Here is a 26,617-nt window from a genome sequence, read left to right as displayed (position 1 = left end):
GCTCTTGCTTCTAAGGTTCAAAATATCCAAGACTATGTTATACATGCTCCTATGTCAGAACCCAAGATTCCTATACCTGAGTACTTTTCTGGAGATAGATCTCGTTTTTTGAATTTTAAGCACAATTGTAAATTGTATCTTTCTCTGAGATCTCGCTCCGCTGGAGACTCTGCTCAGCAGGTTAAAATTGTGATTTCCTTGTTGCGGGGTGACCCCCAGAATTGGGCATTTGCATTGGCACCAGGGGATCCTGCGCTGCTCAATGTGGATGCGTTTTTTCTGGCACTGGGGTTGCTCTATGAGGAACCTAATTTGGAGATTCAGGCTGAAAAGGCCTTGATAGCCCTCTCTCAAGGGCATGATGAAGCTGAAATATATTGTCAAAAATTTCGAAAATGGTCTGTGCTTACTCAGTGGAATGAGTGCGCCCTGGCGGCGAATTTCAGAGAAGGTCTCTCTGACGCCGTTAAAGATGTCATGGTGGGGTTTCCTACGCCCACAGGTCTGAATGAATCCATGACTATGGCTATTCAGATTGATCGGCGTTTACGGGAGCTCAAACCTGTGCACCATTTGGCGGTGTCTTCTGAGCAGACATCGGAGATTATGCAATGTGATAGAATTCTGTCCAGAAGTGAACGGCAGAATTATAGGCGTAAAAATGGGTTGTGCTTCTACTGTGGTGATTCTGCTCATGTTATATCAGCATGCTCTAAACGCACAAAAAAGGTTGATAAGTCTTTTGCAATTGGCACTTTACAGTCTAAGTTTATTTTGTCTGTAACTTTGATCTGTTCATTATCATCTATTACTGTGGATGCCTATGTGGATTCTGGTGCTTCCTTGAGTCTTATGGATTTGTCCTTTGCCAGACGCTGTGGGTTTAGCCTAGAGCCTTTGGAAGTTCCTATCCCTCTGAAGGGTATCGACTCCACACCATTGGCTAGGAATAAACCACAATACTGGACACAAGTGACTATGTGTATGACTCCTGACCATCGGGAGGTGATTCGCTTCCTTGTGTTGCATAACTTGCATGATGTCTTAGTGCTTGGATTGCCATGGTTGCAAACTCATAATCCAGTCCTTGACTGGAAAACAATGTCTGTGTTAAGCTGGGGATGTCAGGGGGCTCATGGGGAAGTACCTTTGGTTTCCATTGCTTCATCTACTCCCTCTGAAATTCCGGCATTTTTGTCTGACTATTGTGATGTTTTTGAGGAGCCCAAACTTAGTTCTCTCCCCCCTCACAGGGATTGTGATTGTGCTATAGACTTGATTCCGGGCAGCAAGTTTCCCAAGGGTCGTTTGTTTAATCTGTCTGTGCCTGAGCATGCTGCTATGCGGGAGTATATTAAGGAGTCCTTGGAAAAGGGACATATCCATCCATCCTCATCCCCTTTAGGAGCAGGTTTTTTTTTCGTGGGTAAAAAAGATGGCTCCCTGAGGCCCTGTATTGATTATCGCCTGTTGAATAAGATTACAGTCAAATACCAGTATCCTTTGCCACTATTGACTGATTTATTTGCTCATATTAAAGGGACAAAATGGTTCTCTAAGATTGATCTTCGGGGTGCGTATAATTTGGTGCGGATTAAGCAGGGAGATGAGTGGAAAACTGCATTTAATACGCCCGAGGGCCATTTTGAGTATTTGGTAATGCCTTTTGGTCTTTCTAATGCTCCTTCAGTCTTTCAGTCCTTTATGCACGATATTTTCCGTAAATACCTGGATAAATTTATGATTGTGTATTTGGATGATATTTTGATTTTTTCGGATGACTGGGAGTCGCATGTTCAACAGGTTAGGAAGGTTTTTCAGGTTTAGCGGGCCAATTCTTTGTTTGTAAAGGGTTCAAAGTGTATTTTTGGGGTTCATTAGATCTCCTTTTTGGGGTATATTTTTTCCCCTTCTTCTGTTGAGATGGATCTTGTCAAGGTTCGGGCTATTTGTGATTGGACGCAGCCTACTTCCCTGAAGAGTCTTCAGAAGTTCTTGGGCTTTGCTAATTTCTATCGTCGATTTATAACTGGGATTTCAAGTGTTGCTAAACCTCTGACTGATTTGACTAAGAAGGGTGCTGATGTTGCCAATTGGTCCTCTGCGGCTGTGGAGGCCTTTCGGGAGCTTAAGCGCCGCTTTTCTTCCGCCCCTGTGTTGCGCCAGCCTGATGTTTCGCTCCCTTTTCAGGTTGAGGTTGATGCTTCCGAGATTGGAGCGGGGGCGGTTTTGTCGCAGAGAAGTCCCGATTGCTCAGTGATGAGACCATGTGCATTCTTCTCTCGAAAGTTTTCGCCCGCCGAGCGAAATTATGATGTCGGTAATCGGGAGCTCTTGGCTATGAAGTGGGCATTTGAGGAGTGGCGTCATTGGCTTGAGGGTGCTAGACATCAGGTGGTGGTCTTGACTGATCACAAGAATCTGATTTACCTTGAGTCTGCCAGGCGTCTGAATCCTAGACAGGCGCGCTGGTCGTTGTTTTTCTCCGGTTTAATTTTGTGGTTTCATATTTGCCGGGTTCAAAAAATGTGAAGGCAGATGCCCTTTCTAGGAGTTTTGAGCCTGACTCCTCTGGTGATTCTGAGCCTACGGGTATCCTTAAGGATGGGGTGATTTTGTCTGCTGTCTCCCCAGACTTGCGACGTGCTTTGCAGGAGTTTCAGACTGATAGGCCTGATCGTTGTCCGCCTGGGAGACTGTTTGTTCCAGATGAATGGACCAGTAGAGTCATCTCGGAGGTTCATTCTTCTGTGTTGGCAGGTCACCCTGGAATTTTTGGTACCAGAGATTTGGTGGCCAGGTCCTTCTGGTGGCCTTCCCTGTCTCGGGATGTGCGTGCCTTTGTACAGTCTTGTGATGTTTGTGCTCGGGCCAAGCCTTGCTGTTCTCAGGCTAGTGGATTGTTGTTGTCCTTGCCTATTCCGAAGAGGCCGTGGACGCACATCTCTATGGACTTTATCTCGGACCTCCCGGTTTCTCAGAAAATGTCCGTCATTTGGGTGGTGTGTGACCGTTTTTCTAAGATGGTTCATTTGGTACCCTTGCCCAAACTGCCTTCTTCATCTGAGTTGGTTCCTTTATTTTTTCAGAATGTGGTTCGTTTACATGGTATCCCGGAAAACATCATTTCTGACAGGGGGTCTCAATTTGTGTCTAAGTTCTGGCGAGCGTTCTGTGCCAGGATGGGCATTGATTTGTCTTTTTCGTCTGCATTCCATCCTCAGACTAATGGCCAGACGGAGCGAACTAATCAGACCTTGGAGACTTATTTGAGGTGTTTTGTGTCTGCTGATCAGGATGATTGGGTCGCCTTTTTGCCATTGGCAGAGTTTGCCCTCAATAATCGGGCCAGTTCTGCCACTCTGGTTTCTCCTTTCTTTTGCAATTCAGGGTTTCACCCTCGTTTTTCATCTGGCCAGGTGGAATCTTCGGATTGCCCTGGAGTGGACACGGTGGTGGATAAACTGCATCCGGATTTGGAGTCATGTGGTGGACAATTTGAAGTTGTCTCAGGAGAAGACTCAGCAGTTTGCTAATCGTCATCGTCGTGTGGGTGGTCATCTCCGCGTTGGGGACTTGGTGTGGTTATCTTCTCGTTTTGTCCCTATGAAGGTCTCTTCTCCTAAGTTTAAACCTCGGTTCATAGGTCCTTATAAGATTTTGGAGATTCTTAATCCTGTATCTTTTCGTTTGGACCTACCAGCATCTTTCACCATTCATAATGTCTTCCATCGGTCATTGTTGCGGAGGTACGAGGTACCGGTTGTTCCTTCTGTTGAGCCTCCTGCTCCTGTGCTGGTGGAGGGTGAATTGGAGTATGTTGTGGAGAAGATTTTGGACTCTCGCGTTTCCAGACGGAGACTTCAATATTTGGTTAAATGGAAGGGATACGGTCAGGAGGATAATTCTTGGGTGACTGCCTCCGATGTTCATGCCTCTGATTTGGTTTGCGCCTTTCATAGGGCGCATCCAGATCGCCCTGGTGGTTCTCATGAGGGTTCGGTGCCCCTCCTTAAGGGGGGGTACTGTTGTGAATTCTGTTTTTGGGCTCCCTCTGGTGGTTACTGGTGGTACTGGCTGACTTTTGTCTTGCACCTGTTCCCATCAGGAAACTGGGAGTTTCCTATTTAGTCTGGATTCTCAGTAATTCTAGTGCCGGCAATCAATGTTATCAGAGCACCTCTGTTGCTTGCTACCTGCTCCAAGTCTGCAATTCAGCTAAGTTGGATCTTTGGCATTTTTTGTGTTTGTTTGTCCAGCATGCATTTATATTTCTCTTGCTGCTGGAAGCTCTAGTGATCTGAAATTACTACTCCGGTGTCATGAGTTGATAACGGAGTTAAAGTAATTTCAGGATGGCTGTTTAGGGTTTTGAGGTGACCGCGAAGTCCTCTTTTGTATTTTCTGCTATCTAGTCAGAGGGCCTCTCTTTGCTGAATCTATATTCATACTGCGTACGTGTTTTCCTCTTACCTAACCGTTATTATATGTGGGGGGCTACTATCACTTTTGGGGTTTCCCTGGAGGCAAGCCAGGTCTGTGTATTCCTCTACTAGGGGGTAACTAGATCTCCGTCTGGTGCGAGGTGTCTAGGGATAATCGTAGGCACACCCCCTGGCTACTATTAGTTGCGTGTTAGGTTCAGCGTCGCGGTCATCTGAGATTCCATCATTCCTAGAGCTAGTCCGTTTTTGCCTGAGTCCCTGCCATTGGGAACCATGACAGGAAGCCCCCAATTGTAACTGAAACCATAACCCAAACACACCCCTAACCCTAATCCCAACCACACCCCTAATCCCAATCACACCCCTAACCCCAACACACCCCTAACCCTAATCTCAACCCTAAGCACACCCTTAACTCCAATACACCCCTAACCCTAATCCCAACCATAACCCTAACCACACCCCTAACCCTGACACACCCTAACCTTAATCCCAATCATAAATGTAATCCTAACCCTAACTGCAGCCCCAACCCTAACTGCAGCCCTAACTTTAGCCCCAACCCTAACTTTAGCCCCAACCCTAACCCTAACTTTAGCCCCAACCCTAACTACAGCCCTAATCCTAACTTTAGCCCCAACCCTAACCCTAACTTTAGCCCCAACCCTAACCCTAACTTTAGCCCCAGCCCTAACCCTAACTTTAGCCCCATCCCTAACTGAAGCCCCAATCCTAGCCTCAAACCTAACCCTATCCCTAACTCTAGCCCTAACCCTAGCCCCAAACCTAACCCCAACCCTAACCCCAGCCCTAACTCTAGCCCTAACCCTAGCCCTAACCCTAGCCTAATCCTTGCCTTAACCCTAACCCTAACCATAACCCTAGCCATAACCCTAGCCCTAACTCTAGCCCTAACCCTAACCCTAGCCCTAACCCTATCCCTAACCCTAACCCTAGCCCTAACCCTAATGGGAAAATGGAAATAAATATTTTTTTTTATTTTTATTATTTTTCCTCAACTAAGGGGGTCATGAAGGGGGGTTTGATTTACTTTTATAGCAGGTTTTTTAGCGGATTTTTATGATTGGCCACTGTCACACACTAAAAGACGCTTTTTATTGCAAAAAATAGTTTTGAGAGCTATAGCTTTTCCATATTTTGGTCCAGAGTCATGTGAGGTCTTGTTTTTTGCGGGACGAGTTGACGTTTTTATTGGTAACATTTTCGGGCATGTGACATGTTTTGTTCGCTTTTTTATTCTGATTTTTATGAGGCAGAATGATCAAAAACCAGCTATTCATGAATTTCTTTCGTGGGGGGCGTTTATACCATTCCTTGTTTGGTAAAATTGATAAGCAGTTTTATTCTTTGGGTCAGTACGATTACAGCGATACTTCATTTATATCTTTTTCTATGTTTTGGCGCTTTTGTATGATAAAAACTATTTTACATAAAAAATAATTATTTTTGCATATCTATATTCTGAGAACTATAACTTTTTTATTTTTTTTGCTGATGATGCTGTATGGCAGCTCATTTTTTGCAGGACAAGATGACGTTTTCAGCGGTACCATGGTTATTTATATCCGTCTTTTTAATCGCGTGTTATTTCACTGTTTGTTCGGCGGTATGATAATAAAGCATTGTTTTTTGCCTTGCTTTTTTTTTACGGTGTTCACTGAAGGGGTTAACTAGGGGAACAGTTTTATAGGTCGGGTCATTACGGACGTGGCAATACTAAATATGTGTACTTTTATTGTTTTTTTTTATTTAGATAAAGAAATATATTTATGGGAACAATAATTTTTTTTTCTTTATTTAGGAATTATTTTTTATTTATTTATTTTTACACATCCAAATATTTTTTTTTTTACATTATCACATTGTCCCGGGGAGGGACATCACTATATAGTGACAGATCGCTGATCTCACACTGCAGAGCACTGTGTTAGATCAGCGATCTGACGTGCACTGCTCCAGGCTTACAGCCACCTGCTCTGAGCAGGCGCTTGTAAGCCACCTCCCTGCAGGACCCGGAAGTAGCCCCGCGGCCATTTTGTATCAGGGTCTGCAGGGAGGAGATGCTCGGTACAAGGTGAGCACATAGCCTTGTACCGAGGGTCTCAGAGAAACCTACAGGGAGACCCCTCCCTGTGTGATGCTTCTCTATGCCCCCGAAATGCTGCAATCATGTTTGGTCACAGTGTTCCGGAGGTTAATGTGCGAGGAGCTTTCCGTGACCTCTCCTGGCACATAGTGCTGGATGTCAGCTGCGATAGTCAGCTGACACCCGGCCACGATTGCACATGACGTACTATCCAGTCACTGGGAATTAAGCAAGCCCCAGGTCACCTCGACGGGATAGTACGTCATATGAGATTAAGGGGTTAAAGTACGCTAAGTGCACAAAGAATTACAGTGAAAAGTAAGAAAAAAGTAAAAAAAAAAACATAAAAAGGTCAAACAATCTCCCTTTTCCCCCATTAAAAATAAAGATAACAAATATAATAAAAAAAAATTTTAAAATGTACATATGTGGTATCTCCATATAAACCATATAAATAAAAGTTTGATCTATCAAAATATAAAAGTAATTAACCCGGTTGGTAAGTCCTAAAAGCAACAAGAATATACTGTAAGAAGTGATCAAAATGTGGTATCTATCCCAAAACAGTAGCTGTGCCCTGTATAAAATAAGCTCTCACATAGCTTTATTTACTGAAAAAATGAAAACGTTAGTAGTGTTGAGCGATACCGTCCGATATTTGAAAGTATTGTATCGGATTGGATCGGCCGATATCCAAAAAAATATCGGATATTGCCGATACCGATACCCGATACCAATACAAGTCAATGGGACACAAATATCGGAAGGTATCCTGGATGGTTCCCAGGGTCTGAAGGAGAGGAAACTCTCCTTCAGGCCCTGGGATCCATATTCATGTAAAAAATAAAGAATAAAAATAAAAAATATGGATATACTCACCCATCCGGCGGACCCAGGACATTAGCGGTGGTACCGGCAGCCTCCGTTCCTAAGAATGCAGTGAGTGAAGGACATTCGATGATGTCGCGGTCACGTGAGCGGTCACATTAGCGGTCACGCGACCAATCACAAGACCGCGACGTCATCGCAGGTCCTGTACACTCACTGCATTCTTAGAAACGGAGGCTGCCGGTCACAACGCTAAGGTCCAGGGTCCGCCGGAGGCGTGAGTATATCCATATTTTTTATTTTTATTCTTTATTTTTTACATGAATATGGATCCCAGGGCCTGAAGGAGAGTCTCCTCTCCTCCAGACCCTGGGAACCATACACTGGGAACTTCCGATTCCGATTTCCAATATCACAAAATATCGGAACTCGGTATCGGAATTCCGATACAGCGAATATCGGCCGATCCCCAATATTTGCAGTATCGGAATGCTCAACACTAGTTATGAGTCTTGCAAAATGGCAACACAATTGGAATTTTTTTTTCCACTAATTTCTGTTTGTTTTTTTCACTACTAAAGTAAAAAAACAACTGGACAAGTTGGGTATTGGCATAATTATACTGATGAGGAGAATTCTATTGCTGGGTCATTTTTACCACACAACGTACACCAAAAAAACTATTCTCAAAAAGCTACCGTATGTCAGAATTACAGTTCATTTTTTTTGCAATTTCACAGCACTTGGATTTTTCTTTCCAATTTTCCACTACACTATTTTGTAAAATCACTAATGTCGTTTAGTAAAATGAATGGTGTCATTCAAAAGTAAAATTTGTTCTGCAAAGAAACAAGCCCTCACACATCTACAGTATGTGGGTGTAAAAATAAAAAAAAGGTTATGCACATACACACACTCCTGGCTAATATTGTAGTGCTGCTGCCATTCTGGGAGCCGTCCTACATCAGGTCATTGAGTTTGCCATTCTATGTCTTGACACTGTTAAGGTACCTTCACACTGAGCAACTTTACAACGAGAACGACAACGATCCATGAAGTTGCAGTGACGTTGCAGCGTCCTGGATAGTGATATCGTTGTGTTTGACACGCAGCAGCGATCTGGATCCCGCTGTGATATCGCTGGTCGGAGCTAGAAGTCCAGAACTTTATTTCATCGCTAGATCACCCGCTGTCATCGCTAGATCGGTGTGTGTGACACCGATCCAGCGATGTGTTCACTTGTAACCAGGGTAAATATCGGGTTACTAAGCGCAGGGCCGCGCTTAGTAACCCGATATTTACCCTGGTTACCATTGTAAAAGTAAAAACAAAACACTACATACTCACCTTCTGATGTCTGTCACGTCCCCTGGCATCCACGCGCTGCTGCAGAGAGCTTTCCCTGCACTGTGTCAGCGCCAGCTGTAAAGCAGAGCACAGCGGTGACGTCACCGCTGTTACTGCCGGCGCCACTGACACATTCAGTGCAGGGAATCTCTCTGCAGCAGCGCATGTACGCTGGGGGACGTGACAGACATCAGAAGGTGAGTATGTAGTGTTTTTTTTTTACTTTTACAATGGTAACCAGGGTAAATATTGGGTTACTAAGCGCGGCCCTGCACTTAGTAACCCGATGTTTACCCTGGTTACCCGGGTGCTGCAGGGGGACTTCGGCATCGTTGAAGACAGTTTCAACAATGCCGAAGTCTTTCCCCTGATCGTTGGTCGCTGGAGAGAGCTGTCTGTGTGACAGCTCCCCAGCGACCACACAACGACTTACCAACGATCACGATCGCTGGTCGTGATCGTTGGTAAGTAGTTTAGTGTGACGGTACCTTAACTCTGGACATGTTATCTTACAAATGGCTTTATTATTGTCTTTATTTATTAAGTTGCAACATGCAGATTTGCTGATTAACACTATAGTGGTTGTCATGATTCTCAATGGCGAGAGAACATAGCCCAGCATATATAAGAACTAGCTCTTGGAAGATGGAATCTAAACTGACCATGAACTAAACCTGCCGCACAATTAACAGTGGCCGGGTAGCGTGCCTACTGTTGTGAATTTGGATTCTGGGCTCCCCCGGTGGCTACTGGTGGAATTGAACTTGTGACATCATCTTCCCTGTTCACCTGTTCTGATTAGATCTGGGTGTCGCTATATAACCTGGCTTCTCTGTTAGATGCTTGCCGGTCAACAATGTTATCAGAAGCCTCTCTGTGCTTGTTCCTGCTCCCAGACATCTACTAGATAAGTTGGACATTCGTCCATGTTTTGTTTTTGTATTTTGGTTCCAGTTCACAGCTGCAGTTTCGTTACTGTGTCTGGAAAGCTCTTGTTGATCAGGAATTGCCACTCTGGTATTATGAGTTAATGCCAGAGTCCTAAAGTAATTCCTGGATGTGTTTTGTTAGGGTTTTCTACTGACCATGAAAGTATGCTTTCTGTCTTCTGCTATCTAGAAAGCGGACCTCAAATTTGCTAAAACTATTTTCCTGCTGCGTTTGTTGTTTCATCTCATATCACCGCCAATATATGTGGGGGGCCTCTGTCTCCTTTTTTTGGGCATTTCTCTAGAGGTGAGTCAGGTCTTATATTTCCCTCTGCTAGCATTATTTAGTTCTCCGGCCGGCGCTGGGCATATAGGGATAAAAAGTAGGACATGCTACCTGGCTACTTCTAGATGATGCGGTAGGTTTAGTTCATGGTCAGTACAGTTACATCTTCCAAGAGCTTGTTCCTATTGAGGCTTATGCTAGTTCTCTGGCCATGGAGATCATGACAGTTTGACCGGCCAACTAAAGGGTTAAAATCCTTGGCTGAGAAAGGAGAGAAATAAGAAGTCTGCTGAAAATTTTTTTTTTTTTTTTTCTAGTAGTTAGTGTGCTCTTAATTGGATCACTTGCCAGTCTGTCTATGCTGCAGTCTTTCTTTTTTTTTCTCTCTCCTTCTAATCTTTGAATGGCTCTATGTTCACCTGTCTATAATGGATCTACAGAGTGTAACTGCAGGTTTGAATAATCTCGCCACGAAAGTACAAAGTTTGCAAGATTTTGTTGTTCATGCTCCGGTATCAGAGCCGAGAATTCCTTTGCCGGAATTCTTCTCAGGGAATAGATCTAGCTTTCAGAATTTTAGAAATAATTGTAAGTTATTTTTGTCCCTGAAATCTCGTTCTGCTGGAGACCCTGCACAGCAGGTTGGGATTGTGATTTCCTTGCTCCGCGGCGACCCTCAAGACTGGGCTTTTGCATTGGCACCAGGGGATCCTGCGTTGCGCAATGTGGATGCGTTTTTTCTGGCCTTGGGCTTGCTTTATGAGGAACCTCATTTGGAACTTCAGGCAGAAAAAACTTTGATGTCCCTATCGCAGGGGCAAGATGAAGCTGAAATTTACTGCCAAAAATTCCGTAAATGGTCTGTGCTTACTCAGTGGAATGAGTGTGCCTTGGCGGCTACTTTCAGAGAGGGTCTTTCTGATGCCATTAAGGATGTTATGGTGGGGTTCCCTGTGCCTGCAAGTCTGAATGAGTCCATGACAATGGCCATTCAGATCGATAGGCGTCTGCGGGAGCGCAAACCAGTGCACCATCTGGCGGTGTCCACTGAGAAGACGCCAGAAAACATGCAGTGTGATAGAATTCTGTCCAGAAGCGAGCGGCAGAATTTTAGACGGAAAAATGGGTTGTGTTTCTATTGTGGGGATTCTACTCATGTTATATCAGCATGCTCTAAGCGTACTAAAAAGCTTGATAAATCCGTTCCCATTGGCACTTTACAGTCTAAATTTATTTTGTCTGTGACCCTGATTTGCTCTTTGTCATCTATTACTACGGACGCCTATATCGACTCTGGCGCCGCTTTGAGTCTTATGGATTGGTCCTTTGCCAATCGTTGTGGGTATGATTTAGAGCCTTTGGAGACTCTTATTCCTCTGAAAGGGATTGACTCCACCCCATTGGCTAATAATAAACCACAATACTGGACACAAGTGACTATGTGTATTAATCCGGATCACCAGGAGACTATTCGTTTTCTGGTGCTGTATAATCTACATGATGATTTGGTGCTGGGATTGCCATGGCTGCAGTCTCACAACCCAGTCCTTGACTGGAGAGCTATGTCTGTGTTGAGCTGGGGATGTAAGGGGACTCATGGGGACGTACCTTTGGTGTCCATTTCATCATCTATTCCCTCTGAAATCCCTGAGTTCCTGTCTGATTATCGTGACGTCTTTGAAGAACCCAAGCTGGGTTCATTACCTCCGCACCGGGAGTGCGATTGTGCTATAGATTTAATTCCGGGTAGTAAATACCCAAAGGGTCGTTTATTTAATCTGTCTGTGCCTGAACATACTGCTATGCGAGAATATATAAAGGAGTCCTTGGAAAAGGGACATATTCGTCCATCGTCATCTCCCTTAGGAGCCGGTTTTTTCTTTGTGTCAAAAAAAGACGGCTCTTTGAGACCGTGTATTGATTATCGGCTTTTGAATAAAATCACGGTTAAATATCAATACCCATTGCCGTTGCTGACTGATTTGTTTGCTCGCATAAAGGGGGCCAAGTGGTTCTCTAAGATTGATCTCCGTGGGGCGTATAATTTGGTGCGGATCAGGCAGGGGGATGAGTGGAAAACCGCATTTAATACGCCCGAGGGCCACTTTGAGTATTTGGTGATGCCTTTTGGTCTTTCTAATGCCCCTTCAGTCTTCCAGTCCTTTATGCATGATATTTTCCGCGATTTTTTGGATAAATTTATGATAGTGTATCTGGATGATATTCTGATTTTTTCGGATGATTGGGACTCTCATGTCCGGCAAGTTAAGAGGGTTTTTCAGGTTTTGCGGTCTAATTCTCTGTGTGTCAAGGGTTCTAAGTGCGTTTTTGGGGTTCAGAGAATTTCCTTTTTGGGATATATTTTTTCTCCCTCTTCCATTGAGATGGATCCTGTCAAGGTTCAAGCTATTTGTGATTGGACGCAGCCCTCTTCTCTTAAAAGTCTTCAGAAATTTTTGGGCTTTGCCAACTTTTATCGTCGATTTATTTCTGGTTTTTCGGATGTCGTTAAGCCATTGACCGATTTGACTAGACAGGGTGCTGATGTTGCTAATTGGTCCCCTGATGCTGTGGAGGCCTTTCAGGAGCTTAAGCGCCGTTTTTCTTCTGCCCCTGTGTTGCGTCAGCCTGATGTGACTCTTCCTTTTCAGGTTGAGGTTGACGCTTCTGAGATCGGGGCTGGGGCAGTGTTGTCGCAGAAAAGTTCTGACTGCGCCGTGATGAGGCCTTGTGCCTTCTTTTCCCGTAAATTTTCGCCCGCTGAGCGGAATTATGATGTTGGGAATCGGGAGCTTTTGGCCATGAAATGGGCGTTTGAGGAGTGGCGCCATTGGCTCGAGGGGGCCAGACATCAGGTGGTGGTATTGACTGACCACAAAAATTTGATCTATCTTGAGACCGCCAGGCGCCTGAATCCTAGACAGGCGCGCTGGTCATTATTTTTCTCTCGGTTTAATTTTGTGGTATCGTACCTACCGGGTTCTAAGAATGTTAAGGCGGATGCCCTTTCTAGGAGTTTTGAGCCTTATTCACCCGGCAACTCTGACCCCACAGGTATTCTTAAGGAGGGAGTTATCTTGTCAGCCGTTTCTCCAGACCTGCGGCGGGCCTTGCAGGAGTTTCAGGCGGATAGACCGGATCGTTGTCCGCCTGATAGGTTGTTTGTTCCTGATGATTGGACCAGTAGAGTCATCTCTGAGGTACATTCTTCTGCATTGGCAGGTCATCCTGGAATTTTTGGTACCAGGGATTTGGTGGCAAGATCCTTCTGGTGGCCTTCCCTGTCACGAGATGTGCGAGGCTTTGTGCAGTCTTGTGACGTTTGTGCTCGGGCCAAGCCTTGTTGTTCTCGGGCTAGTGGATTATTGTTGCCCTTGCCTATTCCTAAGAGGCCTTGGACACACATCTCGATGGATTTTATTTCAGATCTGCCTGTTTCTCAGAAGATGTCTGTCATCTGGGTGGTGTGTGACCGTTTTTCTAAGATGGTCCATTTGGTTCCCCTGCCCAAATTGCCTTCTTCTTCCGAGTTGGTGCCCCTGTTTTTTCAAAATGTTGTTCGTTTGCATGGTATTCCTGAGAATATCGTTTCTGACAGAGGAACCCAATTTGTGTCTAGATTTTGGCGGGCATTCTGTGCTAGGATGGGCATAGATTTGTCTTTTTCGTCTGCTTTTCACCCTCAGACCAATGGCCAGACCGAGCGGACTAATCAGACCCTGGAGACATATCTGAGGTGTTTTGTGTCTGCTGACCAGGATGATTGGGTTGCTTTTTTGCCATTGGCGGAGTTCGCCCTCAATAATCGGGCCAGCTCTGCCACTTTGGTGTCCCCGTTTTTCTGTAATTCGGGGTTCCACCCTCGATTTTCCTCCGGTCAGATGGAATCCTCGGATTGTCCTGGAGTGGATGCGGTGGTGGAGAGATTGCATCATATCTGGGGGCAGGTGATGGACAATTTAAAGTTGTCCCAGGAGAAGACTCAGCTTTTTGCCAACCGTCACCGTCGTGTTGGTCCTCGGCTTTGTGTTGGAGATTTGGTGTGGTTGTCTTCTCGTTTTGTCCCTATGAGGGTCTCATCTCCTAAGTTTAAGCCTCGGTTCATCGGTCCGTATAAAATATTGGAGATTCTTAACCCTGTTTCCTTCCGTTTGGACCTCCCTGCATCCTTTTCTATTCATAACGTTTTTCATCGGTCGTTATTGCGCAGGTATGAGGCACCGGTTGTGCCTTCCGTTGAGCCTCCTGCTCCGGTGTTGGTTGAGGGTGAGTTGGAGTACGTTGTGGAAAAAATCCTAGACTCCCGTGTTTCCAGACGGAGACTCCAGTATCTGGTCAAGTGGAAGGGATACGGCCAGGAGGATAATTCTTGGGTCACTGCATCTGATGTTCATGCCTCTGATCTGGTTCGTGCCTTTCATAGGGCCCACCCTGATCGCCCGGGTGGTTCTGGTGAGGGTTCGGTGCCCCCTCCTTGAGGGGGGGGTACTGTTGTGAATTTGGATTCTGGGCTCCCCCGGTGGCTACTGGTGGAATTGAACTTGTGACATCATCTTCCCTGTTCACCTGTTCTGATTAGATCTGGGTGTCGCTATATAACCTGGCTTCTCTGTTAGATGCTTGCCGGTCAACAATGTTATCAGAAGCCTCTCTGTGCTTGTTCCTGCTCCCAGACATCTACTAGATAAGTTGGACATTCGTCCATGTTTTGTTTTTGTATTTTGGTTCCAGTTCACAGCTGCAGTTTCGTTACTGTGTCTGGAAAGCTCTTGTTGATCAGGAATTGCCACTCTGGTATTATGAGTTAATGCCAGAGTCCTAAAGTAATTCCTGGATGTGTTTTGTTAGGGTTTTCTACTGACCATGAAAGTATGCTTTCTGTCTTCTGCTATCTAGAAAGCGGACCTCAAATTTGCTAAAACTATTTTCCTGCTGCGTTTGTTGTTTCATCTCATATCACCGCCAATATATGTGGGGGGCCTCTGTCTCCTTTTTTTGGGCATTTCTCTAGAGGTGAGTCAGGTCTTATATTTCCCTCTGCTAGCATTATTTAGTTCTCCGGCCGGCGCTGGGCATATAGGGATAAAAAGTAGGACATGCTACCTGGCTACTTCTAGATGATGCGGTAGGTTTAGTTCATGGTCAGTACAGTTACATCTTCCAAGAGCTTGTTCCTATTGAGGCTTATGCTAGTTCTCTGGCCATGGAGATCATGACAGCCTACGTTTTATCCCTAGACGCCCAGCGCCAGCCGGAGGACTAACTAATCCTAGCAGAGGAAAATACAGTCCTGGCTCACCTCTAGAGAAATTTCCCCAAAAGGCAGACAGAGGCCCCCACATATATTGGCGGTGATTTTAGATGAAATGACAAACGTAGTAAGAAAATAGGTTTAGCAAAATCGAGGTCCGCTTACTAGATAGCAGGAAGACAGAAAGGGCACTTTCATGGTCAGCTGAAAACCCTATCAAAACACCATCCAGAAATTACTTTAAGACTCTAGTATTAACTCATAACACCAGAGTGGCAATTTCAGATCACAAGAGCTTTCCAGACACAGTAACGAAACAGCAGCTGTGAACTGGAACAAAATGCAAAAACAAACAAGGACGAAAGTCCAACTTAGCTGGGAGTTGTCTAGTAGCAGGAACATGCAAAGAAAGGCTTCTGATTACATTGTTGACCGGCATGAAACTGACAGAGGAGCAAGGTTATATAGAGACTCCCACATCCTGATGGGAACAGGTGAACAGAGAGGATGATGCACACAAGTTCAATTCCACCAGTGGCCACCGGGGGAGCCCAGAATCCAATTTCACAACAGTACCCCCCCCTCAAGGAGGGGGCACCGAACCCTCACCAGAACCACCAGGGCGATCAGGATGAGCCCTATGAAAGGCACGGACAAGATCGGAGGCATGAACATCAGAGGCAGTCACCCAAGAATTATCCTCCTGACCGTATCCCTTCCATTTGACCAGATACTGGAGTTTCCGTCTGGAAACACGGGAGTCTAAGATCTTTTCCACAACGTACTCCAACTCACCCTCAACCAACACCGGAGCAGGAGGCTCAACGGAAGGCACAACCGGTACCTCATACCTGCGCAATAATGACCGATGAAAAACATTATGAATAGAAAAAGATGCAGGGAGGTCCAAACGGAAGGACACAGGGTTAAGAATCTCCAATATCTTGTACGGGCCGATGAACCGAGGCTTAAACTTAGGAGAAGAAACCCTCATAGGGACAAAACGAGAAGACAACCACACCAAGTCCCCAACACAAAGCCGAGGACCAACACGACGACGGCGGTTGGCAAAAAGCTGAGTCTTCTCCTGGGACAACTTCAAATTGTCCACTACCTGCCCCCAAATCTGATGCAACCTCTCCACCACAGCATCCACTCCAGGACAATCCGAAAATTCCACCTGACCGGAGGAAAATCGAGGATGAAACCCCGAATTACAGAAAAACGGGGACACCAAGGTGGCAGAGCTGGCCCGATTATTGAGGGCGAACTCCGCCAATGGCAAAAAAGCAACCCAATCATCCTGATCCGCAGACACAAAACACCTCAAATATGTCTCCAAGGTCTGATTAGTCCGCTCGGTCTGGCCATTAGTCTGAGGATGGAAAGCAGACGAAAAAGACAAATCTATGCCCATCCTAGCACAGAATGCCCGCCAAAATCTAGACACGAATTGGGTCCCTCTGTCAGAAACGATATTCTCCGGAATACCATGCAAACGAACAACATTTTGAAAAAACAGAGGAACCAACTCGGAAGAAGAAGGCAACTTAGGCAAGGGAACCAAATGGACCATCTTAGAGAAACGGTCACACACCACCCAGATGACAGACATCTTCTGAGAAACAGGCAGATCCGAAATAAAATCCATCGAGATGTGCGTCCAAGGCCTCTTCGGAATAGGCAAGGGCAACAACAATCCACTAGCCCGAGAACAACAAGGCTTGGCCCGAGCACAAACGTCACAAGACTGCACAAAGCCTCGCACATCTCGTGACAGGGAAGGCCACCAGAAGGACCTTGCCACCAAATCCCTGGTACCAAAGATTCCAGGATGACCTGCCAACGCAGAAGAATGAACCTCAGAGATGACTCTACTGGTCCAATCATCAGGAACAAACAGTCTACCAGGTGGGCAACGATCCGGTCTATCCGCCTGAAACTCCTGCAAGGCCCGCCGCAGGTCTGGAGAAACGGCAGACAATATCACTCCATCCTTAAGGATACCTGTGGGCTCAGAATTACCAGGGGAGTCAGGCTCAAAACTCCTAGAAAGGGCATCCGCCTTAACATTCTTAGAACCCGGTAGGTATGACACCACAAAATTAAACCGAGAGAAAAACAATGACCAGCGCGCCTGTCTAGGATTCAGGCGCCTGGCAGACTCAAGGTAAATTAAATTTTTGTGGTCAGTCAATACCACCACCTGATGTCTGGCCCCCTCAAGCCAGTGACGCCACTCCTCAAAAGCCCACTTCATGGCCAAAAGCTCCCGATTCCCAATATCATAATTCCGCTCGGCGGGCGAAAATTTACGGGAAAAAAAAGCACAAGGTCTCATCACGGGGCAGTCGGAACTTCTCTGCGACAACACCGCCCCAGCTCCGATTTCAGAAGCGTCGACCTCAACCTGAAAAGGAAGAGCAACATCAGGCTGACGCAACACAGGGGCGGAAGAAAAGCGGCGCTTAAGCTCCCGAAAGGCCTCCACAGCATCAGGGGACCAATCAGCAACATCAGCACCCTTCTTAGTCAAATCACTCAATGGTTTAACAACATCAGAAAAACCAGCAATAAATCGACGATAAAAGTTAGCAAAGCCCAAAAATTTCTGAAGACTCTTAAGAGAAGAGGGTTGCGTCCAATCACAAATAGCCTGAACCTTGACAGGATCCATCTCGATGGAAGAGGGGGAAAAAATGTATCCCAAGAAGGAAATCTTTTGAACCCCAAAAACGCACTTAGAACCCTTCACACACAAGGAATTAGACCGCAAAACCTGAAAAACCCTCCTGACCTGCTGGACATGAGAGTCCCAGTCATCCGAAAAAATCAGAATATCATCCAGATACACAATCATAAATTTATCCAAATAATCGCGGAAAATGTCATGCATAAAGGACTGGAAGACTGAAGGGGCATTTGAAAGACCAAAAGGCATCACCAAATACTCAAAGTGGCCCTCGGGCGTATTAAATGCGGTTTTCCACTCATCCCCCTGCTTGATTCGCACCAAATTATACGCCCCACGGAGATCAATCTTAGAGAACCACTTGGCCCCCTTTATACGAGCAAACAAATCAGTCAGCAGTGGTAACGGATATTGATATTTAACCGTGATTTTATTCAAAAGCCGATAATCAATACACGGCCTCAAAGAGCCATCTTTCTTAGACACAAAGAAAAAACCGGCTCCTAAGGGAGATGACGAAGGACGAATATGTCCCTTTTCCAAGGACTCCTTTATATATTCTCGCATAGCAGCGTGTTCAGGCACAGACAGATTAAATAAACGACCCTTAGGGTATTTACTACCCGGGATCAAATCTATGGCACAATCGCACTCCCGGTGCGGAGGTAGTGAACCAAGCTTGGGTTCTTCAAAAACGTCACGATAGTCAGACAAGAATTCAGGAATCTCAGAGGGAATAGATGATGAAATGGAAACCAAAGGTACGTCCCCATGAGTCCCTTTACATCCCCAGCTTAACACAGACATAGCTTTCCAGTCGAGGACTGGGTTATGAGATTGCAGCCATGGCAATCCTAGCACCAAAACATCATGTAGATTATACAGCACCAGAAAGCGAATAATCTCCTGGTGATCCGGATTAATACGCATAGTTACTTGTGTCCAGTATTGTGGTTTATTACTAGCCAATGGGGTGGAGTCAATCCCCTTCAGAGGTATAGGAGCTTCCAAAGGCTCCAAATCATACCCACAGCGTTTGGCAAAGGACCAATCCATAAGACTCAAAGCGGCGCCAGAGTCGACATAGGCGTCCGCGGTAATAGATGATAAAGAACAAATCAGGGTCACAGATAGAATAAACTTAGACTGTAAAGTGCTAATTGAAACAGACTTGTCAAGCTTCTTAGTACGCTTAGAGCATGCTGATATAACATGAGTTGAATCACCACAATAGAAGCACAACCCATTTTTTCGTCTAAAATTCTGCCGCTCGCTTCTGGACAGAATTCTATCACATTGCATATTTTCTGGCGTCTTCTCAGTAGACACCGCCAAATGGTGCACAGGTTTGCGCTCCCGCAGATGCCTATCGATCTGAATAGCCATTGTCATGGACTCATTCAGACCCGCAGGCACAGGGAACCCCACCATAACATCCTTAATGGCATCAGAGAGACCTTCTCTGAAAATCGCCGCCAGGGCGCACTCATTCCACTGAGTAAGCACAGACCATTTACGGAATTTTTGGCAGTATATTTCAGCTTCATCTTGCCCCTGAGATAGGGACATCAAAGCTTTTTCCGCCTGAAGCTCTAAATGAGGTTCCTCATAAAGCAACCCCAAGGCCAGAAAAAACGCATCCACATTGAGCAACGCAGGATCCCCTGGTGTCAATGCAAAAGCCCAATCTTGAGGGTCGCCCCGGAGCAAGGAAATTACAATCCTGACCTGCTGTGCAGGATCTCCGGCAGAGCGAGACTTCAGGGACAAAAACAATTTGCAATTATTTTTAAAATTTTGAAAGCAAGATCTATTCCCTGAAAAAAATTCAGGCAAAGGAATTCTAGGTTCAGACATAGGTGCATGAACAACAAAATCTTGCAAATTTTGTACCTTCGTGGCGAGATTATTCAAACCTGTAGCTACACTCTGAAGATCCATTTCAAACAGGTGAACACAGAGCCATTCAAGGATTAGAAGGAGAGAAAGAGAGGAAGGCTGCAGTATAGGCAGACTAGCAAGTGATTCAATTATGAGCACACTCAGAACTAGAGAAAAAAAAAAAAATTTTCAGCAGACTTCTTTTTTCTCTCCTTTCTCAGCCAATAATTTAACCCTTTTTGGCCGGTCAAACTGTCATGATTCTCAATGGCGAGAGAACATAGCCCAGCATATATAAGAACTAGCTCTTGGAAGATGGAATCTAAACTGACCATGAACTAAACCTGCCGCACAATTAACAGTGGCCGGGTAGCGTGCCTACGTTTTATCCCTAGACGCCCAGCGCCAGCCGGAGGACTAACTAATCCTAGCAGAGGAAAATACAGTCCTGGCTCACCTCTAGAGAAATTTCCCCAAAAGGCAGACAGAGGCCCCCACATATATTGGCGGTGATTTTAGATGAAATGACAAACGTAGTAAGAAAATAGGTTTAGCAAAATCGAGGTCCGCTTACTAGATAGCAGGAAGACAGAAAGGGCACTTTCATGGTCAGCTGAAAACCCTATCAAAACACCATCCAGAAATTACTTTAAGACTCTAGTATTAACTCATAACACCAGAGTGGCAATTTCAGATCACAAGAGCTTTCCAGACACAGTAACGAAACAGCAGCTGTGAACTGGAACAAAATGCAAAAACAAACAAGGACGAAAGTCCAACTTAGCTGGGAGTTGTCTAGTAGCAGGAACATGCAAAGAAAGGCTTCTGATTACATTGTTGACCGGCATGAAACTGACAGAGGAGCAAGGTTATATAGAGACTCCCACATCCTGATGGGAACAGGTGAACAGAGAGGATGATGCACACAAGTTCAATTCCACCAGTGGCCACCGGGGGAGCCCAGAATCCAATTTCACAACAAGTGGTGTTCCGAAAATAAATTAGTTGCTTTTTTAATAAATTTTTTAATATAATGCAGAGGATACCATTAAGTAAACAGCTTTGATGCAAATTATGTAATAAAACCAGTTTCTAACAGAATATTTCTCATTTTCTAAATGTAGGGCAGAACCTGTTATCACACGGATCAAAGAAGACAGAAGACGAATCATTTTACCAGCAATCGACAATATCAAATACAACACGTTTGAGGTGCAGCAATATGCTAATGCTGCACACGGATATAACTGGGGTTTATGGTGCATGTACATTACTCCTCCTCAGGACTGGTTAGAGAAAGGGGATGAGTCTGCTCCAATCAGGTAAGCTGAAGTTACTTTCTCTTGCAATATTAAGATTTACTGGTAAAGAACAATAAAAACAAGTCATTTTTGCCATGCACCGTATTTCATGTTTATTTACTACTAGATTGTGGCCCGATTCAAACGCATCGCGTATTCTAGAATATGCATGTCCCCGTAGTATATGGACAATGATGATTCCAGAATTCGCGGCAGACTGTGCCCGTCGCTGATTGGTCGAGGCAACCTTTATGACATCATCATCGCCATGGCAACCATTATGACATCTACGTCGATACTGTGCCTGTCGCTGATTGGTCGAGGCGAATTCGCGGCAGACTGTGCCCGTCGCTGATTGGTCGAGGCAACCTTTATGACATCATCGTCGCCATGCTGTGCCCATCTCTGATTGGTCGAGGCCTAGCGGCCTCGACCAATCAGAGACACGGGATTTCCAGGACAGACAGACAGAAAGACAGACAGACAGAAAGACAGACAGACAGACAGACAGACGGAAAAACCCTTAGACAATTATATATATAGATGTTTTGCCAAATATAAGCAATACCCATATATGAGTAATACTGTAGCAAACAGTAGAAATCATTCCTTCCTTGTAGAAAGACCTACAAAGAGGAGAGCTGAAGTATCATGAATAGTGTTGAGCGATACCTTCCAATATTCAAAAGTATCGGTATCGGATTGGATCGGCCGATATCCAAAAAATATCGGATATCGCCGATACCGATACCCGATACCAATACAAGTCAATGGGACACAAATATCGGAAGCGATCCCGGATGGTTCCCAGGGTCTGAAGGAGAGGAAACTCTCCTTCAGGCCCTGGGATCCATATTAATATAAAAAATAAAGAATAAACAAAAAAATATATGGATATACTCACCCCTCCGACGGACCCTGGACCTCAGCGGTGCAAGCGTCTGCCTCCATTCCTAAGAATGCAGTGAGTGAAGGACCTGCGATGACGTCGCGGTCACGCGCCGGTCACGCGACCAGTCACAAGACCGCGACGTCATCGCAGGTCCTACACTCACTGCATTCTTAGGAACGGAGGCTGCCGGTTGCACCGCTGAGAGCCAGGGGCCGTCAGAGGGGTGAGTATATCCATATTTTTAATTTTTATTCTTTATTTTTTACATGAATATGGATCCCAGGGCCTGAAGGAGAGTCTCCTCTCCTCCAGACCCTGGGAACCATACGCACCGCACATGCCGAAGATGACTGGGAACTTATATGAACTTCCGATTCCGATATCACAAAAATATCGGAACTCAGTATCGGAATTCCGATACAGCGAATATCGGCTGATACCCGATATTTGCAGTATCGGAATGCTCAACACTAATCATAAACCTGGAATCATTTCTATTTTCAATCCACATACCTAAAACATATGTGGTCAATAGTTCTCATATCTTAAATTCATACTGAACAAGAAGTTTTGTGAACGCATACACAAATCTAGGAGATAGTCATTATTATAAGTGATGTAACTCCAGATTTGTATTTTAAGTTCCACGGCATATTGCAATATCACACGCATTCAAGGCTACTACTGTGTGAGAGGATACCTTATGCACTACCTTCTCATGAAGTCATGATCCATATAGTGTACTGCTATATATTGTATAAATTATCACACCATATACTGCCTAATTATGATCACCAAACAATATGGTGCCAAACTGCAGTGTTTGGTAGATTGGAGCACTCGGCTGCTCACAGAGGTAGACACAGGAACATTTCTCGTTGCTGACAAGTATGAAAAATGTACATTAAAAACCAGTGCAAAGTTCAGTAAAGTAAACATGGCCTTCCTGGCATAATGAGAAAACAAAAAAATATCATATAGCATAGTCTATGTGGCTGCAGGGATCCGCATGCTCATGGGAAACAACAGGGTTTAGCTCTCTTTATCAAAACACAGCTCTGGAGCTCTAATCTTCAGGCACACTGAAAACAGAATGATTCAGAAGGCTGACTTTTTATCTTCTAGACCACCTTGGGGTGGAGATATGGTGGACAGCCTGCGACCCACTCTTCAGCTGCTCACAAAAACCCCCAGCCTGTAACATGTCCGATTAACCACTCTCAGCACTTTGTGTGCTGGAGCATTTTCCCCAGGTTCATATCACTGAAGCTATCATGTTCAGTGATACATATCTTCATTCCAGCACTTTACCAATGACCTTGTCACAATTGTTATATATCGGGCAAATAATGTTTCCATAAAATTGTTTAAATAACATTGTTGCATAGTGCCACCATTGTCAGACCCTGTAAAGATTATATTATGCATGATGCTGAAGTAACCATTGCACACCAGTAAATATCATACGATGCTCAAATAGTACTTGCCATATTTTTTGGACTATAAGACCAATTTTTTATCAAGAAAGACTCTAGCTAAAAAGTGTGTGCATCTTAAAATCCGGAGTCAGCTTCATCCAATGAAGGAGAACACAGGCACCATGTCCTTCCCGATCACAGAAAGAATTGCTCTCTCTCCTCCTGCCCCACAATGATCTACAGAATCTGATCAGTGCAGTGCAGGACAGGAGGCTTCCTGGGACCTTAACAGAGGCTGCACAAGCCGAGCAGCTAAAGGACCTTTCACTTGATTAGCTCAAGGAACTTTCAGGTCTTGTGACTGACCACATGACCAGAAAGTTTCTTAAGTTAATCAGGTCAAAGTTCCTTTAGCTGCTCAGCTCGGGCAGCCTCCATTCAGGTTCTGATCAGAAACTTCAAGAAGTGGTAATATATAGTGTGTGTACGTAAATGTGCATGTAGCAGAGCTGTGTGTCTGTAAGTGTACATGTAGCAGTGCTGTGTGTGTGTCTATATATGCATGTAGTGTGCATGAAGGATACCTGTGTATGTGTAAATGTGCATGTATCAGAGATGTGTGTGTGTCTATATGTGCATATGTAGCAGAGCTATGTGTCCATACAGCGGGTGAAAGAAGCATTGAACATGTCACCAATATTCTAAGCTAATATATTTCTAAAGGTGCTATTGACATGAAATTCTCACCGCATGTTGGTAACAATCCATCCAATCCACACAAGACAAAAAAAACAATAGATGTGCATAACTTAAGTTATGTGTAATAATGAGAAACGATACAGGGAAAAAGCATTGAACACATGAAGAAAGTGAGTTGCAAAAAGACATGGAAAGTCATGACATCAGCTGAAATCTATCAGTAATTAGAAAGCAATCCTGCCACTTAGTGAAAAATAATATCAGCTGGTTCAACTGATAACCTATAAAATGATGTCTCATTACTAAGGTGCTACACAAGAAACTTCTCATGAAGGGCTCAAGACCTTCGTAACATTACTGTTGCGAAACATACTAATTGCATTATTTACAGAAGAATTTTTAAACTACTTAACATTCCAGGGAGCACTGTTCGGGCCATAATCCGGAAGTGGAAAGAACATCTTTTCACCATAAACCATCCATGACCAGGTGCTCCTGCAAGATTTCAGAGGAGTGAAAAGAATTCTCAAAAGAGTTGTCCAAGAGCCAAAGACCACCTGTGGAGAGCTACAGAAAGACCTGGAATCAGCAGGCACAATTGTTTCCAAGAAAAGTATAAGTAATGCACTCAACTTCCATGGCATGTATGCACGCCCGAATGCTATACTCCATTGCTGAACAAAAAGCATGTTTAAGCGCACTTAAAGGTTGCTCAGCATCATTCAGACAAGCCTGTGAAATACTGGGAGAATATAGTCTGGCCAGATGAGACCAAAATGGAACTCTTTGGATGCCATGATACACACCATGTTTGGAGACCATAAGGCACTGCATATAACCCCTAAAACACCATACTAACAGTGAAGTTTGGAGGTCAAAACGTGGTGTGGAGTTGTTTTCAGAACATGGCACTTGCAAATGTCATATAATTGAAGGAAGCATGAATGGACAAATGTACAGAGACATTCTTGATAAAAATATACTGCCATCTACCAGAATGATGAAGATGAAACAAGGGTGGACATTTCAGCAAGACAATGATCCCAAGCACACAGTCAAAGAAACTCTTTATTGTTTTCAGATAAAGAAAATCTAGCTGATAGAATGTCCCAGCCAATCACCTGACCTGAATCTAATAGAAACTTTATGGAAGGAACTAAACCTCTGAGTTCATAGAAGGAGCCCAAGAAATGTTCAGGATTTGAAGAGTGTTCATGTGGGAGAATAGGCCAAAATCATAGCAGAGCATTGTATGGGACTAGTTTCTCCACACATGAGGTGTCTTGAAGCTATCATCACAAGCAAAGGCTTTTGCATGACGTATTAAATACATTTCAGTAAGAGTCTTCAATTCTTTTTCCCTGTGTCTTTTCTCATTATTACACATAACTTAATTTATGGACACCTATGGTTTCATTTATTTGCCTTTGTGGATTAGACCGATTGTTACCAACATCTGGTGAGAATATCATGTCAATAACATCTTTAGAAATATGTTTACTAAAAAATCAGCGATGTGTTCAGTACTTATTTCAGCTGCTGTATATGCATATGTATCAATACTTATTTCAGCTGCTGTATATGCATATGTAGCAGAGTTGTGAGTGTTTACATTTGCATGTAGCAGAACTGTGTGTGTCTATGTGTGCATATATAGTAGAGCTGTGTGTGTCTATATATGTGTGCATATGTAGCAGATCTGTGTGTGTCTATATGTGCATATGTAGCACAGCTGTGTACTGTATATAACACTGCAGAGAGACACTAATAATAGAATTGTTACTTCCCTATTCTACCCTAGTGCATAAAAATTAGTGATAACACCTCCATCAGGGAAGTTTTAACCAATAGTATTTAAATAATCATAAATCATATAATGCCCCGTAAAAACTATTTTATTGAAAAAATATTAAAAATACCACCAACCTGTGGTACTCCCAAAAAAAGACACAAAAAATACACCGTGAACAAACTGGTATGGGGACCTCTTAATCCTACACTGGTACCTGAGCTGGTACCTGCCTACCTGCGGGGGTTGGCGCCTTAGGGGAAACGTTGTGGCACCCCCACTCCACGGCGGCTGGCCCTGCAGACCCTGTTGAACCCTGCTGTCCGCCCAGGGTCCCACTGCCCGATAGCACCACTAAAGGAACCCCTCACTGCTAGACATAGATAATTCCTGCACTTAAGGATTACTAAGCCCCACACCGTGCCATAAAAACAATAAGGAACATGTAGGAACCTCTCAAAATATGCTGGTGAGTATGCCTCCAGATAACATATGGCTAATTAATACTCATCCAGCCTCAGCATGCCGTCCACCTCTCCCCAGTACCGCCTCAACGCGTTTCGCCTCTTCGGCTCATCAGGAGGCCCTGATCAAACAACATGTGTCCCGATGGTATCCGATGCATATGAACCACCAATTCCATTACCTCTGATTTTTTGTATATCATTGTCAGCATGTATGCAGCGGATTGTTGATAGCATTTAATTATTTATTTAAGCCTGGGGCTCCAAGGCTGCTTATTGCTAACCGTC

At 44.5% G+C, this 26,617-nt stretch overlaps 1 protein-coding gene across 2 annotated transcripts in view; it reads left to right on the top strand.

Annotated features, from left to right (window-relative positions):
* GALNT9 (polypeptide N-acetylgalactosaminyltransferase 9) overlaps positions 1–26,617 on the top strand; it is a 657,891-nt gene that overhangs the window by 298,284 nt on the left and 332,990 nt on the right. For both annotated transcript variants that reach the window (XR_013223599.1, XM_077293342.1), the window contains exon 5: positions 20,891–21,088. Coding sequence is in view for 1 of the 2 variants with exons in the window: in XM_077293342.1 (XP_077149457.1) it covers positions 20,891–21,088 (198 nt within the window). In the remaining variant the exon portion in view is untranslated. The remainder of the gene's footprint in view (positions 1–20,890; positions 21,089–26,617) is intronic.

This window comes from Ranitomeya variabilis, chromosome 1 (genome assembly GCF_051348905.1).
Source record: "Ranitomeya variabilis isolate aRanVar5 chromosome 1, aRanVar5.hap1, whole genome shotgun sequence".
In the NCBI taxonomy this organism is placed as follows: Eukaryota; Metazoa; Chordata; class Amphibia; order Anura; family Dendrobatidae; genus Ranitomeya; species Ranitomeya variabilis.
This window is presented reverse-complemented; position numbering and strand designations above follow the sequence as displayed.